Source organism: Dromiciops gliroides, chromosome 6 (assembly GCF_019393635.1).
Source record: "Dromiciops gliroides isolate mDroGli1 chromosome 6, mDroGli1.pri, whole genome shotgun sequence".
Classification (NCBI taxonomy): Eukaryota; Metazoa; Chordata; class Mammalia; order Microbiotheria; family Microbiotheriidae; genus Dromiciops; species Dromiciops gliroides.
In genome coordinates, this window is record NC_057866.1 from 253,178,732 (window position 1) to 253,195,677 (window position 16,946).

Sequence of the window (16,946 nt, forward strand, 5' to 3'; positions counted from 1 at the left end):
CACTTCCGCCTTCTTGTGGCCCAGCTGGTGTCCAGACTCTCCCACCGTCTGAACCACCCTCCCTAGGATCCAAGCAGGCTACAAGACATGTTGCTGCTTGGCTTGACCCCACTGTAGAGTATATGGCACCCAGCCAGCTACCCTGTGGGAGCTTCAAGGAGAAGGGGACAGGGCACTCACCCTGACACACATGCATTTCATTGGGGGAAAGTTCAACCATAGAGCTGAAAGAGAGATTAGAGATGGCAGGTTGACCCTTTCCCTTTTACCTCATGGTTCTTCTGAAAACATGAATGCTCTTTCTCTTCTCCCTGCATTTTATGGGCAATTTCATGGTTACTGTGTTTGGAAAAGTGCATATGGTCAGAATTAATTTTTTTGTGATAAAGAATTGTATACAGAAAAGTGTTTTTCCCAGCAATCTCTAGTGAAAGATTACAATTTTGGTGGTTGTAGGAACCTAACTCCCTGCTTCCCACAGGTTCAATGCATTAACATTCCTGTTTTAGACTTTTGTGTTGTTTTCTAGAAATATTACCACTGCAAAAGTTGAGGACTGACTGTATGTGCATGTATACGATAATCCTTCAATATCTCCTATAAAACTTTGATCTTTTTCTTACTTTTTTTCTTACCTTTTTTCTTACTCTAGAACCTCATTTTCCTAAACACTTTTCAATATCTTTCCAAATGTCTACCTATGATTTGAAGTCACTGAATATTTAATTTGGAAGGCCATAAATTTTCTCTGTCATTCTTTCTTATGGATCATATGTTGTATACAAGCTAAGATGTTATTCATAATGGCCTTGCTGCAAAAATTTACTATGGGCATTCCAATGAGACGACCAAATACACATTCCATGAAATGATCACTATGGGCATTGAAGGCCTAATAATACCGTATCAACCAATTTCTTTATTTGCCTCCTTAAGGAGAACCTATGAGTTTACAGCAACTTCCTTTTGTCTTCTGGTTGCATTTATACATAAAATGTCAAGATTAATATGATTCAGTTCCTTACTCTGTGTTCACTTGGTCCTTGGTCCAACACATTTTGAATAGCAACAGCTTAGTGACTATTTATAGACAGTCTAAAAATGACTTGATTTCTTAAAACCCTTTGCTCCATTTCCTACCATTTCCCATGGTCAGTGCAGAAACAGAAAGGGACCACATAACCATTTTTCTTGTTCTTTGTTTCACTGGCCAAATTACTGAATGGCTTGAGTGACTCTACATACTTAGCCTTAGTTTTAGAAAGCAGGCACCGTCTGTTGCTGGAAACATACTTGGGCCCTTTGTTGCCTGGGATTCTGCTAGCACTTATATTCTACTGGTATAACCTATGAGAAGCCAGGGTCTCTTCCATACCATGATGAGACAATGGATGGAGTAGGATTTTATGTAATATTCTGGACATTAGATTCTATAAGAAAGCATTCCACAGCTCCTACAAACTTTGGGCTGACTTTATCTGGATATGAATGTGGTTAATCAGATAGCAAAGACAATGACCTTTCCCTTGGGAGGTACACAGGAAAACAGAAGAGATGGAGACATCTCAGAATTATTTGGTAGTTTTTGGAGAAACAACCATTACTTGCTATATGCATAGCCTTCAGAGAGAAAGTAAGAAAGTTTATGGAAGGCTCACCATCTGCCAGTGTGAAGCCTCTCTAAGACTGTAATCAGAAAGAAGAATCCAAAGGGCATTAGCCAGTTAGATGCCTCCTGTTGTGGAGCTGAAGGAAGGTTTTCAACTGAAAGAGAAGGCACACAAAAGGATTTCAAGTTGCCAAAGGCTTCACTGAAGCAGAAGTTAAAGATGGTGGAGATTATGAGCAGATATATGTTCAATCAAATAAAACAAGTCCTCATATTGGCCTAGTCCAAAAATGCATATCTCATTTTGCATATTTAGTCCATAACCTCTCTATCAGAAGCCATGTGATACTCTTTATCATTGGTCTTTTTTTTTTTTTTTGGTGGGGCAATGGGGGTTAAGTGACTTGCCAAGGGTCACCCAGCTAGTAAGTGTCAAGTGTCTGAGGCCAGATTTGAACTCAGGTCCTCCCGAATCCAGGGCCAATACTTTATCCACTGTGCCACCTAGCTGCCCCCTATCATTGGTCTTCTGCAATTATGAGTGATCACTCTATTGATCCACAGTCCCTAAGTCTTTTAAAAACATTTTTTTAAAAAAAAAGGATGTTATAGCATAAATTGTTTTTTTTTTTCTGGTTCTGCTCACTTCATTCTGCATCAGTTTAAGTAAGTCCTTCCAGGTTTTTCTGAAATCTACCTCTTCATTATTTCTTATAGCACAATAATATTCCATCATATTTCTATACTACAACTTGAGCAGCCCCTCAATTTTCAATTCTTTGCCACCACAAAAAGAGCTGCTATAAATATTTTTGTACTTGTAGGTCCTTTTCCCTACAGACCTCATAGGGGTATAGCTGGATCAAAGGGTATACAGAGTTTCTATAGCCCTTTGGGCACAGTTCCAAAGTGCTCTCCAGAATGGTTGAATCAGTTCACAACTCCACCAACAATGCATTAGTGTTCCAATTTTCCCACATCTTCTCCAACATTTATCATTTTCCTTTTCTGTTATATTAGCCAATATGATATGTGTGAGGTGGTACCTCAGAGTTGTTTAATTTGCATTTCTCTAATCAGTAGTGATTTAGAGCATTTTTATATGAGTATAGATGGCTTTAATTTCTTCATCTGAGGGGTAGCTAGGTGGCTCAGTGGATAAAGCACCAGCCCTGGATTCAGGAGGACCTGATTTCAAATCCAGCTTCAGACACTTGACACTTACTAGCTGTGTGACCCTGAGCAAGCCACTTAACCCTCACTGTCTCACACACACACACACACACACACACACACACACACACACACACACACAAATTAAATAAATAAAATTATTTCTTCATCTGAAAACTGCCTGCTCATAACCTTTGACTATTCCTCTCTGTGGTCTTTAACACTGCCAATGATACCTACTTTTTTTGGACTTCATCAGAAAACAATCAATGCATGAGGCCTCAGTCAAATAATATTCTAGGGACTTAGATAATGAAGCTCTGTGACTGAATTTAATCAATATTATTGGAGAAAAACCCAAAGTTTTAAAACAGAATATTTTTTTCTTTGTAGTCACACAAAGTTTTAAAGTGTGATAGCTCCTCTTGGCATTACCTTTGCCAGCCTGCTTGCTCACCAACACAAACCTGTCATGTCTAGCAACCTGTTTTTATATAAGCCTCAATCTGTTACTGATGCAGCCTTTAATTCTCAAAAGTTTCTTCTGTGTCTCTTAAACTTTGTTATCATGATAGAACAACTATCTTTTAGCGTTCTCTTCCCGATATCCTCTATCAACATGGTTTAGGCTGGTTTTCTGTAAAAGGAGAGAAAACTGCACTGAGGACCCAATTAGCTCCTGCAACTCTTTGAAAGTAACATACTGGGTGCCTCTGGCTCTACTGGATGTGGCTTCCTGGCTACCTAAGGGCATAAAAGGCTACCTCATGTGGAGTCTGGTCTCCTCAGACTTGGCGGATGCATCAAGTCTGATCAAATTACCATACCCTGCCCTGCTGATCAGATATGTTTCTATCTTGGGTATAGGGAGCCCTGCATCTACTCAGGTTAAGTGCTACTGTATAAGGATACTTGTTAAGTAGCCTTTCTATTCATGTTGTTCATCCTTTCTTCTCAAAGAGGACCAATGGCATCAGGAGGGTGATGTCTTGACTTGAAGTGAATTGGATTTAAGTGAGACAGGGCTATGTAAAGTCATCACCCTCACTCTCTCTTCCAGAATCATGAATGCAGTGGCAAGACATTGGTTGGGATGACTGGTGATAGGCCCAGATGCATTGAGAGACCATGGCCTTTTTAAGCTGAGGTCTTTCCCAGGTCTTGGTTTGTCTGAGGCAACACCCATATAAGGCTAAGTTAGAATTGAGGCAAAAGAATGACCTAGTTTGCCTTCACAAAATAATCAGTCTGGGAGAGGAAGACTCTCAGTTTCTGGCCAGAACAGAAACAACGGCTATTTACACTCACTCTGAGCCATCAAAACCCAAACAATGAGCAAGTGCACTATAATTAGGTAAACTTCCTCCTGTTAACTGTTAATGACTTATGAGTACCTCATTTCATCCCAGTGTTGTACCTGAACTAAACAAGTGTCAGCCTGAGGCAGGTCTGCTCTTAATAGTCATGCAGAAAATTCCAAAGGGAATTTGAAAGGAAGCCACTACATGAGCACAAAGCAAAGTCTATGGTCATGAGGAGTATCTGCACTGGAATAGGTCATATACTTAGAAGAGATGATACCAGGACAATTGTAGAAAGATACCGTGATGGACTGCCAATGTTAGTGAAGAGAACAGAAGAAATATGACAAGCACCAAAGTACAGAGAGTCTAACAATATATCAGTTGGTAGAGGGGACTAGCAGTAGCAAACCTGATGTTTGAGAATAACCTGGCACTGAGCCTGAAGCAAAGACAAGTACACAAATTTCATTTGTGGGACTTCTCCAAAGACTATAATCCTAGTCAACAGCAAAAGAAAAAGGAAAAAAAAACTGCTTAGAACTCTTGCATTCCAAAGTCAGATAAAGAAATGTTGTATTCTAGCAGACCTATTTCTTAAAGGAGATTGGAAGAATAATTGGTAAGCACCTAGGCTGTATGATTTAAGGGGCACCTGGGAAGTATCTCAACCTGTCTACTATACTGTTTCACATAGCCTAAAATCACATGATTAGAAATTCATTTCTTTGGCTTAAGACATTGTTCTTTTGGACATTTTTCTTTAAGATACAAACCCCTCTGGAAATAGTGACCCATTGTGATTATCAGCAAAAATGATAACAGATCATATTTATGAAGTATTTTACAGGGTTTTTTTTTAAATAAATCCCTTTCATTTCATTTGATACAACAGTCCTGAAAGGTAATGAATATATTGTACTTCTGTTTTGAAAATCAGGAAACTGAGACTCAGGGAGTTTAAATAGCAAGCAAGCCTGGGGCTATTTACACACCAGAGCACAGGCCAGGGGAGTGAAGAACCTGCCTCTCTTTAAATTGTACCACCTAGGACCCCCCGAAGCTTGGTACAGTGTGTCCTGGAGGCAGTGCCCCACTCTAAGAAGGAGTTAAAAGTCAAGAAATAGGCTAGAAAAAAATGTCAGAAAACGTGTAGACCATTTAAAGTATCTTTGGTGACAAGAAAGATCAAACTACACCCTCACGAGAACATATGGAAATCAAAGCTCCTACATCCAAAGCTTCCAAGAAAAATATGAATTGGTCTCAGGCCATGGAAGCGAGTATAAAAGGGCTTTGATGATAAAGTCAGAGAGGTAGAGGAAAAAATGGAGAGAGAAATGAGAGTGATGCAGAAAAGTCATGAAAAAGAAGTCAACAGCTTGAAAAGCCAAATGGAAAAGCTCTCTGAAGAAAATAATTGTCTAAGAATTAGGATTGAATAAATGAAACCTAATGACTTTATGAGAAATCAAGACCCAGTAAAGCAAATCCAAATGAATGAAAAAATAGCGGGCAATGTGAAATATGTCCATGGAAAAACAACTGATCCAGGAGAGATGATTTTAAAATTACTGAACTACCTGAAAACCACAATCAAAGAAAGAGCTTAGACATCATCTTCCAAGAGATTGTCAGGAAAAATTGCCCTTATATTCTAGAAACAGAAGGTAAAATGGAAATTGAAAGAATCCACTGATCACCTCCTGAAAGAGATCCCAAAATGAAAACTTTCAGGAATGTTACAGCCAAATTCCAGAGCTCCCAGGTCAAGGAGAAAATATCACAAGCAGTTAGAAAGAAACAATTCAAGTATTGTAAAGTCAGGATAACCCAATATCTAGCAGCTTCTACATTAAAGGATCAGAGGACACTGAATATGATATTCCAGAGGGCAAAGGAATTGTGATTACAACCAGGAATCACCTACCCAGCAAAACTGTGTATAATCTTTCAGAGGAAAAAATGGGACTTCAATGCAAAAGAGGACTTTCAGGCATTGGTGATGAAAAGAACTGAACTGAACAGAAAATTGGACTTTCAAATACAAAACCCTAGAGAAGCATCAAAGTTAAACAGGAAAAAGCAACTATGAGGGATGTTAAAAGGTTAAACTATTTACATTCCTACATGGGAAGGTTATGCTTCTAACTCATAAGAACTTTCTCAGTATTAGGGCAGCTGAAAGGAATAAATTTAGACAGAGGGCACAGGTGGGAATTGGTTATGAAGTGGTGATATCTGTAAAGCATTTATTTTATGTTTATCAGGGTTTTTGTGGGGCAGTCAGGTTTGGGGTGCATGCCCAGAGTTGTGCAGTTGTGGAGTGTCTTATGTGTGAGCCCTGATTTGGGCTTGGGTCCTCCTGGGTCCAGGGTGGGTTCTTTGTCCACTGTGTCACCTAGCTGTTCCATGATGATATCTTTAAAATAAAATTAAGGGGTGAGAGGATTGCACTGGGAGAAAGGGAAAGGGAGAAGTGGAATGGGGCAAAGTATCTCACATAAAAAAAGCAAGAAAAAGCTTAAGGGATGGAGGGAAAGTTGTGGGAGGAGAAGGGGAGTGAATGGGCCTTACTCTCATCATAACTAGCTCAAAGAGGGAATAACATACACACTCAAGTGGGTATAGTAATATATCTTGCCCTGCGTGGAAGTGGGAGGGGAAGGGGATAATGGGGGAGGGGTGAAGGAAAGGAGGGCAGATTGGGGGAGGGGCAGTTAGAAGAAAAATGCTTTTGAGGAGGGATAGGGTAAAAGAAGATAGAAAATAGAGTAAATATAATGGGGGGCAAATAGGATGGAGGGAAATACAGTTAGCAATAGTAACTGGGGGAAAAAATTTGAAGCAGAGGCAAGAGCAATGTAAGATGATGATGGTGGTGGTGGTGGTACTTACTTTGCTGGGTTATTGTGAAGAAAATTCTTTGTCAGGTATAAAGTACTATATAAATGTTAGCTATTATTGTTGTTGCAATAATCAACCTCATGGGTGTTTTGTAAGGATATCTCCTTTTAAAGTACTATATAAATGGAGTGTATTATTAAAAAAAAAAAAAAGATGAGCAGGATGCTTTCAGAAAAACCTGGAAAGACTTACGTGAGCTGATGCAAAGCACAATGTACTGTATACAAAATAACAGTAATATTGTAAGATGATCTGCTGCAAATGACTTAGTTATTTTCAGCAATGCAATGATCTAAGACAACTCTTAAGGACTTATGAAAAATGCAAATCCATCTACAGAGAAAGAACTGATGGTATCTGAATACAAATGGAAGTATATAAAAAAGAGTAAAAGTTTATGTATACCTATTTTATATACTAATATACCCAGGGTTGCATAATAATTTCTCAGGTGAAAAAGGGGTTGTGAGTAGAATAAGTTTAAGAAGCCCTGGTTTAAACGAGTTAGGTTCACACAGCTAATGAGTGGGAGAGTCGGTAAATCAGCCCAAGTCTTGTGCTTTTTTGAATGTACCATGTTAAGATGTCAGAGAATTACAGAAGCTCAAAGTCCATTTTTAATACCTTGGTATGAATTAGGAAATTAGGATTAATTGCCTCTATTATTATAAGTATGAGATGAAGAGGGTGTGAGAGTTTTTACATGTGTTATCCTGTAGTAGAGAGTTGTAGTCTTAGAATCAGGAAGGCCTTCTATCTGTGTGGTTGTACGCAACTCAATTAACTTTTCTGATTCTCAGTTTCATTATGTATAAAATGGGAATGTTTCCAATAAAATTGACTCCACAAAGTTGTTTGTTGTAAAGCTCCAATGAATGTAAAACATTTAGCAAATTTAAAAATACTACCTAAATCCAAGAATCACAGAGTTTTAAGAGTTGGGAGGGCCCTCAGCAACCATCTAGCCTAACTCATTCACTAAAGTCACCCCCACTATAACATACCTGAGAAGTGGACATCCAGCCTCGGCTTGTGAAGAACCCACCATTCACCTAAGCCCCACATTACAGCTGTAGACACCTCTCAGTGTTAACAAGTCTCTCAACGTGAAGTTTATATCCATCTGTCTCTTAGAAATCTGCATTGCTCCTGGTTCTGTACTCTGGAGCCAGACAGAATAAATCTAATCTCTCTTCTACATACCGAAGGTGGCTATCCTGTTCTCTTTGAGTCTTTTCTTCTCCAGACTAAAACTTCCCAGTTCTTTCAACTGGTCCTCCTATGCCATGGACTCTAATTCCTTCTCTGGAAGCTCATCTGTCTGACAAGGCCCTTTGGAAATGGTGGTTCCCAGAGCTGAATGCAATACTCCACATGTGATCCAACCAGGGAAGGGTGATGAGGGTTTGTACAACCTTAGTCCTGGAGATTGTTCCTTTCTTAAAGCAGTCCAAGGTAAGGTATGTTTGGTTTCCATATCACACAGCTGAATTCTATTGAGTTTGCAGTTCATCAAAACCCTTGCAGATCTTTTGCATATAAACTTCTTGATATTTCATTAAATAAATGTGAGTTGTTATTGTTATTAAATAAACATTTGCTATTATGGCATATCAAAGAAAATGAATTAGTGTCATGAACAAATGTAGAAAGAATATAGCTTTGGGTGTATTGCCACTATAAGGCAAGACTACTCTTGGAAATAGAGGTGGGGTGGCATCATAAACCAGGGCTTCTTAAACTTTTTCCATTTGTGACCCCTTTTTACCTGAGAAATTTTTACATGACCCTCAGTATATAGGTATATAAAATAGGTAAACATATCCTTTTACTGTTGCCAAATTTTTCATGACCCCTATATTTAGTTACGCCACCCCATATGGGGTCACAATCCACAGTTTAAGAAGCTTTGTCATAAGTAACAGGGTCACAGCAAAGAGTTGAGTGGACATCAAAAGTATAATTTATCTACTTCATACTATATCTCAAGAGCAATAGAAGAGAAATGATTTCTCAAACCTGAATTCAAAGACCACCTGTATACCCAGTAGCAGACAATTTATAAGGGAGAGGGCAGCTATAAAATAATAACTTTATAGAAAGGGCAACCAGGACTATACCTCTGAAGCAAATGAGATCCTAGGACCAGTACTGCAAGTGTTCAGAGATTTAGCCGGGCAACCTGAAGGACGGCTATGGCTGCTGGCCAAAAAAAGTATAAACTTCTCATAATACTTTAGAGGTTAACACAAAGTTTAACTCAAAAGCCCCCAGGTATCTGTCCTGCTACTGGGCTAAGCTCAGAAAGAACAATCCTTCCTTCCTTTACTCCTTCCCTCTTCCTTCCTTGTCTCCTTCTCTCCCTCCTTTCCTTCCCTCCTAGCCTGCCTGCCTGCCTGCCTGCCTTCCTTCCTTCCTTCCTTCCTTCCTTCCTTCCTTCCATCCATCCTTCCTTCCTTCCTTCCTTCCTTCCTTCCTTCCTTCCTTCTCACCCTCACTCCTTTCCTTCCTTTCCAAGTGCAAGGCAGAGACTAAGAAGCTAATAAAGCAGAAAAGGAAATTATCGAAGAGCAAAATCCTATATAAGGTTAAAACGATTGGGGTGAAGACAGTTCAGGGGGTTAGATTTCTTTTTTGTTTGTTTGTTTGTTTGTTTAGTGAGGCAATTGGGGTTAAGTGACTTGCCCAGGGTCACACAGCTAGTAAGTGTTAAGTGTCTGAGGTCGGATTTTGAACTCAGGTCCTCCTGACTTCAGGTCCGGTGCTCCATCCACAGCGCCACCTAGCTGCCCCCTATCTTTTTTTTGTTGTTGTTGTTGGGGGTTAGATTTCTTAAAGAAAAAGACCCTCCCCATTTCTGAGACAAAATTTTAGGAGCAAAAGAAGAAAAGCTGAGACACCATCTATTGGATAGTCTTTATCTCAACAAAGTAAATAGGAGTAAAATTTGCCTTCAGCTGCTTTCCACCTTTGCTGATTTACAATGGTTACCACCCTGTAACTACATATACATATGTATATATACATGTCACACACATTAATTCCCCATGAAATTTTAGTTAGATACTTGTATAGTTAACTACTATGATATCAGGACAGAAAGTTTTCACCTGAAGTTTTACCTAAGCCATTATACATTGACCATATTTCATTACAACTTAGATTATTTGAGTGGACGTCCAGAATGACTACTAGAATTCAATAATGTTAATGGGTTTTTGTATTAACAGTGAGCATTAATGCATTAAATTCCAAGCCTTCTAAGGTCTGGAACAAAGTAATTACTAGCATTACCAATTAAAATCGTACATTCAAAGGCTTAATTTAAATTCCACCAACAAGCAAATGGTACTGCTCTGTTCTTTGTTCTTCAGAGTAAATGTATGAGGACTTTCTAATTCATAATGACAATGAAAAAAGCCGAGCAAAAACCTCTATGCTAATAGAAGAATCAGTTTCTAACCACCAATTCTTTTCTCTAACATTTAAAAATCAGTATCATATCTAATAACGTGAAAAACCAATGCTTTGGCACACCTTTTGTTAAGTAGTTTTGTCAGTTTAACATATGAGTATGCTCCAGGATCATGTAAGATATAGAACAATGGACTGAAAGTGTTTTTCTAATTGAATTGTATTCAGTTGATTGGTGAGATATGACCAGTTTCTATGGATTACTTTAAGATTCACAGAATACTTAAACATATGACCAGGCACAATGCCTCAGTGCTATTGAATGTGAGGATCAAAGAACATGTGGGGAGAAGGGAATAGAGCAAAAAATAAAAAATACAAAAGATTTTATAGACCTCAGAAATAGCAAAGAATCCTAAGTCCAAAGTCACATCCATTTAGTACATACACTATTGAGTTACTTTTTAACAAAATTTTATTGGCATGCTGACTAAATGCATTTTTTTAGATTTTATACATTAGTAAGTATAATATCTAATGTGTTTTTATAGCCAACACATTCCAGTTGACTGATCTTTGTAATTTGTGCAGAGTTTTAGTTCTTTCTACATCAGCCAGTCTTCTATAGATGAGAAAATCCAAAAAGATTCTAGGCAGCTGAGAGCTTAGGGGGACATTGGCTTTTCAGAAATTAAAAAAAAAAATAGGAGAAAGACATTTTTGAAATAGAAATGGGTCATATATTGTGTTGGGCAGCAGCCACTTACTTTTTCTGAGTCCTTTCTGCAAGTCTTGCTATCTCAATAGCTGCCTTCCTTGCTTCAAAATCTTCCCTTTTCACGACTTCTCCACTTCCTCTGTAGCCCAGCTCCACCAACTGGCGGGCCAGGTCTTCATCCTAAAGAAAAACAAAACAACCCCCCCCATATGTTTTCAGGGAAATTACACATTGAATTAAAATAAATATATGCATATATATATATATATATATATATATATATATAGAGAGAGAGAGAGAGAGAGAGAGAGACCACCAGCAGGTTTAGTTTACATACTTAAAGTTGACATTTATTATTACAAATAAGGTGAGCACTTTATAAGTAAATCACTATCAAAGTCATACTTTTCTCATCTGTAAAACAAAGATGAGAAATAATCATCCTTTTACTACCAGTCTCATGGGGCTATTGTGATTTTCCAGTGAGATCATGTTTATAAGTAACCTATATTCTTGTATATGAGATCATTTTTATAAAATGTTAAGAGTTATCTAAATATGAGGTATTAATACTCTCATTACATTTGATCAAATTGGATAATCTACATAAAGTGTATTACAAACTTTATAATGCTACGTAAATATTAGCTTTTATTATATTAGATACAATTATACAATTCACCCTTTAAAACAATGTATTTTTATATTTGTGATACATGGCTTTTCTTTTCTATCTACCTCATATGTAATATGAATAGCATGAAACTCCAAGTTGTAAATACTTAATAGATTGACTTCAAAATAATGAAAGTGGAGACAAATACTATTTGTATGTTAAGAAGGAGCTTTCTTTAAGCAATCAAAAGTAGTTGCACAAAAAAAGAATTATGTTGTTTTCAAACAGAGTCATCATTCCAATCATTTACTTCCTTGAACTCATTCTTATCTTTGAATTTGTTGTCATGGCATATTATAGTTTAATAGGGACAGATGAATTTCCCACAAAGATATTTCCTTGTAGTGGTTCTACTAATAAAAACAAAGAAATTGAAATACAAGATAACTCCCTAAAGCTAGAAAACACTGGTAAGGAACTTTCAATTAATTTCAATCATAACTGCACAGCAACATTAAGATATCTAGAACTTCAATACATGAAACGATTTGCTACTTTTTCTGTGTTAGTACCAACCCCCCAAAAAACAGATTATAGCCCTTCTTTGCCTTATGATCATAATATCCTTGTGGAAAAGATGGAGAGATATGGATTAGACAATAATACAAAAAGATAGATTCAGAACTGGTTGGATAGCCAAACTCAAAGAGCACTTTTGAATGGTCCAATATCAACATGGTAGAAGGACTTGATTGGCTACCACAGGGATCTATGCTATCCTTGAGCTGTGTCATTCTTATCAATGACTTGGACAGATGCACAGAAGGCATCCTCATTAAATTTGAAGATGACACCACACTTGGAGGGAGACAACACAATGGGTGACAGGAACAAGATAAAAAAAAAAATCTTGACACACCAGAGTACTGGGATGAAACTAATAAGGATCAGGTCGATAGAGATAAATATAAAGTCTTAGATTTGTGTATCAGAAATCAGTTTCACAATTATAAGATGAAGGAGACATGGGATAGACAGGACTTGCTCTAATAGGAAAGGGGGTGACTTAGTGCCCTGACTGTAAGCTTAATATGATCAGTGATATGTGGTGGCTGAAAATGCTAATGCAGGATGGATGGCTTCTGGAAATAGAAAGGTGATAGTCCCACTGTATTCTCTCATCAGAGCTCATTTGCAGTAGAGTGTTCACCTCTGGAGACCACATTTAAAAAGGACATTGATGAGCTGAAGAATGTTCAGAGCAACAAGGGTGACAAAGGCTGTTGAATTCATATATGAGGATTGGTTGGAAGGAATTAGATGTGTTTAGTCTGGAGAAAAAAAAAGACTTGGTGTGTGTGTGTGGGTGTGTGTGTGTATGTGTGTGTGTGTGTGTGTGTGTAACATAGTTGTCTTCTAGTAATTGAAGGGTGGCTATCATGTACTGAAAATGATGAAACTTGTCCAATTGACTTCAGAGGGCAGAATGGAGAATAATGGGTAGAAGTTGCAAAAAAAAAAAAGCCAATTAAGCTTAAGTGATTCCATTTTGAAAGCTGTCTTGTAATATATATGCTCTACCTCCATTTTTCTCAGGGTTCTAGAGGTACACCAAGGGGGTTGGGGTATTTCTCTTTGAAAAATAGTTGGAGCTGGGGCAGTTAGGTGGCACAGTACATATAGCACCAGTCCTGGAGTCAGGAGGACCTGAGTTCAAATCTGGCTTCAGTCATTGACACTTACTAGCTGTGTGACCCTGGGCAAGTCACTTAACCCCAATTGCCTCGCCCCCCCAAAAAATAAATAAATAATTTTTTAAATTTATTTTATTTTATTTGTTTGCTTGTTTGTTCGCAGGGCAATGGGGGTTAAGTAACTTGCCCAGGGTCACACAGCTAGTAAGTGTCAAATGTCTGAGGCTGAATTTGAACTCAGGTCCTCCTGAATCCAGGGCCAGTGCTCTATCCACTGCACCATCTAGCTGTCCCCTAATTTTTTATATAAAAAAATAGTTGGAGCCCTTACAAGCTGTGGCACCTCCATTTATGTATCAGTGATTTAACATTAATTTTTACACAAAAAAATTTATTTTAAAGACATAGCCAGGAAAAAAACATAAAAAATATAACATAAAAACCCCACATATAAATATTTATCCCTATAGGGGAGAGAGGGCATACTCTTCCCTATACCACCTCTATCTCTGAGGAAGTAGACTCAAACTTAGCTAAGTTCCTAACCTCAATTAGGAATGGAGTTCCTTAATGATCCCACCAAGTTCATGCGTGGTATCATTGCTGGATGAGTTCTTCCACTGGGCTGGGATCCCCAAGGTCACTCCCAAAGATCTCTCCTTACTCCTCAGGGATTGATTTTGTGCTGATTGTAAAATCCAGCTTGTATCCAAACCCTTGGATTCCCATATCATGTTCTCTCAATGTCAAAGACTCCATTTCCTTCACCAGATGTCATGATTGAATATGTCTTTTAAATCTCCCAGAAGTAAATGAGGCAAAAAGAGCAGAGCCAACGAGGACAGGCCATTTTGGATTGGATGCCTCTGTAGCCAATCAAGTAGCCTCCTCTTCGGCACATGTTTAGACAACTGGAACCAATTATGGAATGCCCATACATGTTCCACAGTCAGTCTTTCCAAGGCGCTTCCCTTACATGTCATCACATCTCTTCTGGAAGCAGGCTTCTCAAGTTCTCTATGTGGAAAGATGTCACTCAGACACATGAACCACACCCCACTTGAAACACTTGAAACAACCCCAGTTTCGAACTGAAAATTGCCCACTTTCTCTAGTAACCATAAGGCACTTGGCTGTTTGGTGTCCAGGAAGGTGTTACCTAACTGTCATCAGTTAACAAACAAGCACTTACTGTGGGCCAGACACTGTGTGAAAGAAGCTAAAGAAGTGACCCTTAAGTGGTCCTCTTCCCTCTCTGCTTCAGCAACCACAAGATATCCCAGTTTGGGGCTCAATAAAGTCTAGGCCCCATTAATCACCTTGATACTGACCCTGCCTACATTTGATGTTTCTATTCTCCTTTTCATGGATATATAAAAAAGCACTCTAGGCATTGAAGGACTTTTGAGTAACTTGCAGGAGCTAATGCTGAAATTGAGCAGTGTGGCTAATCAAACTTTGAGCAATCTTATCCATAAACCCAAATATTAGTCTTTATTCCAACAATCCAGAGGAAAACCCAGGAAACAAAGAAGCAGGAGACTTTAACAGTGGATGTAATATCTACAGCCTGGCAAAGGAGAACTCCTGACTAAGCCACTAATTTTTACCCCATAATCTTCTGAAGTGAAAAACTTAAGATAAAAAAAAAAGGTGGTTTTCCACATGCAACAAACTGCAAACCTGAAAAGAATATACCTGGCTATATTTTTTAAAGCAATTACTGTACTACCCATGACACTAAGTGGAAATTATATTCTTAATGCAAAACAAATGCAGCATGGTGTCCACAGACTTAGGAGTTAAAATGACCTTGAATCAGTTGTTACCTCTAACACTTGGTTGGGTGACCCTGAGCAAATTACTGACTAGTTCCAAGACCATGCTAATCTGTGCTGGTAGAAGAGGCTGCCTTGTGAATATTCTCCATATAAATAAAATCAACAAGGTCCAGTAAAAAAAGGAGGAGGAGGAAGAGGAGGAGGGGGAGAAGGAAGAGGGGGGAAGAGGAGGAGGAAGGGGAGGAAGAGGAGAAAGAATAGAAAGAGAAGGAAAATTGCGAAATGGAGAACAGAGAACCCTGTAAAATGACATTTGTCATTTTCCTTCAAGAAAATATATTTGCTTTTTTTTTTCATCTGCAGTTTAAATGTGCAGAACAAAATTGAGCAAATGCTTCCACCTAGTGGAATTAACATTCAATAGGCAAAAATAGGTAAAGCTCTATTCCTGCCTCCCCTCCCAACCTCAAGATTGAAACACTGTAAGTTTGAATTCTATTAAAAATCAAGGAGATACAAGTTAATTTTTTTTTAAAAAAAGATAACACAATTATATCTACCACTTCACAAAATTTCTGTGCTAGAGGTTCGTGCTTGTAAGAATGCTTTTTGCTGAAGCTCTTAAGCAATGGAAATCATCGTAGACCAAATTGGTGTTCCTGTGAGACCTGGTGTCTCTCAGCTTTCAAAGGACAAACATTTCTTTTCTCTCTCCCCTTGTCAGCCAGCAGAATAGTTCTCACAGAGAAGCCCCTGAGGAAATGTTACTCACAAGGATAAGCACTGGCTCTGTGATTTGATTGAAGGGACCACCTGGTGAAAAACTTTCCTGATCAATGAGGGTCCCTTAACTAGTGCAGAGTGACACAGTCAACATATATCAGAAGCAGCACTTGACCCCAGGATTCCAAATTTAGCACCCTATCCACTGTGCCGTGCTTTCCTTTGCAAATAGTACCGGCTCAGACCAAATAAAATAAAATTAAAAAAAAATACACCAGAGCAGATTTCATCTTTAGTTTAGGTGACAGGGAAACTTTTCCTGCTTGATTTTGATTAAATAATTGTTTTTCTCTAACAGATCTGAATATTCTCAAGGATATTATTCTGAGATAATTCTGAGGCAAGTACTCTTAAGATGGCTCAAATCTGGTATTAAATGCAATTTGAAAGTGAACCTTGTTGTTGTTCATCCTTTGTTTCTGAGGAAGACTAATGACATCACGGGCTGATGTCTTGACTCAGGTGTGAGTTGGATTTAAATGAGGCAGAATTGTACAAAGTCCTCAGCCTTACTCTCTCTTTCAGAGTCATCGAAGTCCAGTGACAAGCCAGAGTCAGAATGACTGGCGTTGGTACTGGATGCAGTGGTTGAACTTGGCATCTTTGATGTCTGACCAAACACTCCACAGCACCTACTTCGGCCACCTTCATGGTGGATGGAACAAATTATTCTCCTATGCCATTCCCCACTTCCTGGAGGTGAGAAGTCCTCAGGAGATACACATTGCACATGTTTACCAAATGCAAGGCATACACATGCAGGATAATTGGTCAGGTAAGGGAAGAGGGGTAATGGAGTGGAAGAGGAGGGGAAGGCAGTAAAGAGAGGGGGAAGAAAGGCAGAGGGAAAAGGGAGGGGGTGAGTGACAGACAGACTGACAACTGCCCTTGGTCCTCTCTCCTGACTCTGGGGAAAAGGGAACTCAACCTTCCTCCTCCTTTTACTTTGC

The 16,946-nt window shown here is 38.6% G+C and overlaps 1 protein-coding gene across 1 annotated transcript in view; it reads right to left on the minus strand.

Moving 5' to 3' along the window:
- CFAP299 (cilia and flagella associated protein 299) overlaps positions 1 to 16,946 on the minus strand; it is a 450,588-nt gene that overhangs the window by 418,318 nt on the left and 15,324 nt on the right. Inside the window, exon 2 of the mRNA XM_043973224.1 lies at positions 11,172 to 11,302. Within this exon, the coding sequence (XP_043829159.1) occupies positions 11,172 to 11,302 (131 nt within the window). The remainder of the gene's footprint in view (positions 1 to 11,171; positions 11,303 to 16,946) is intronic.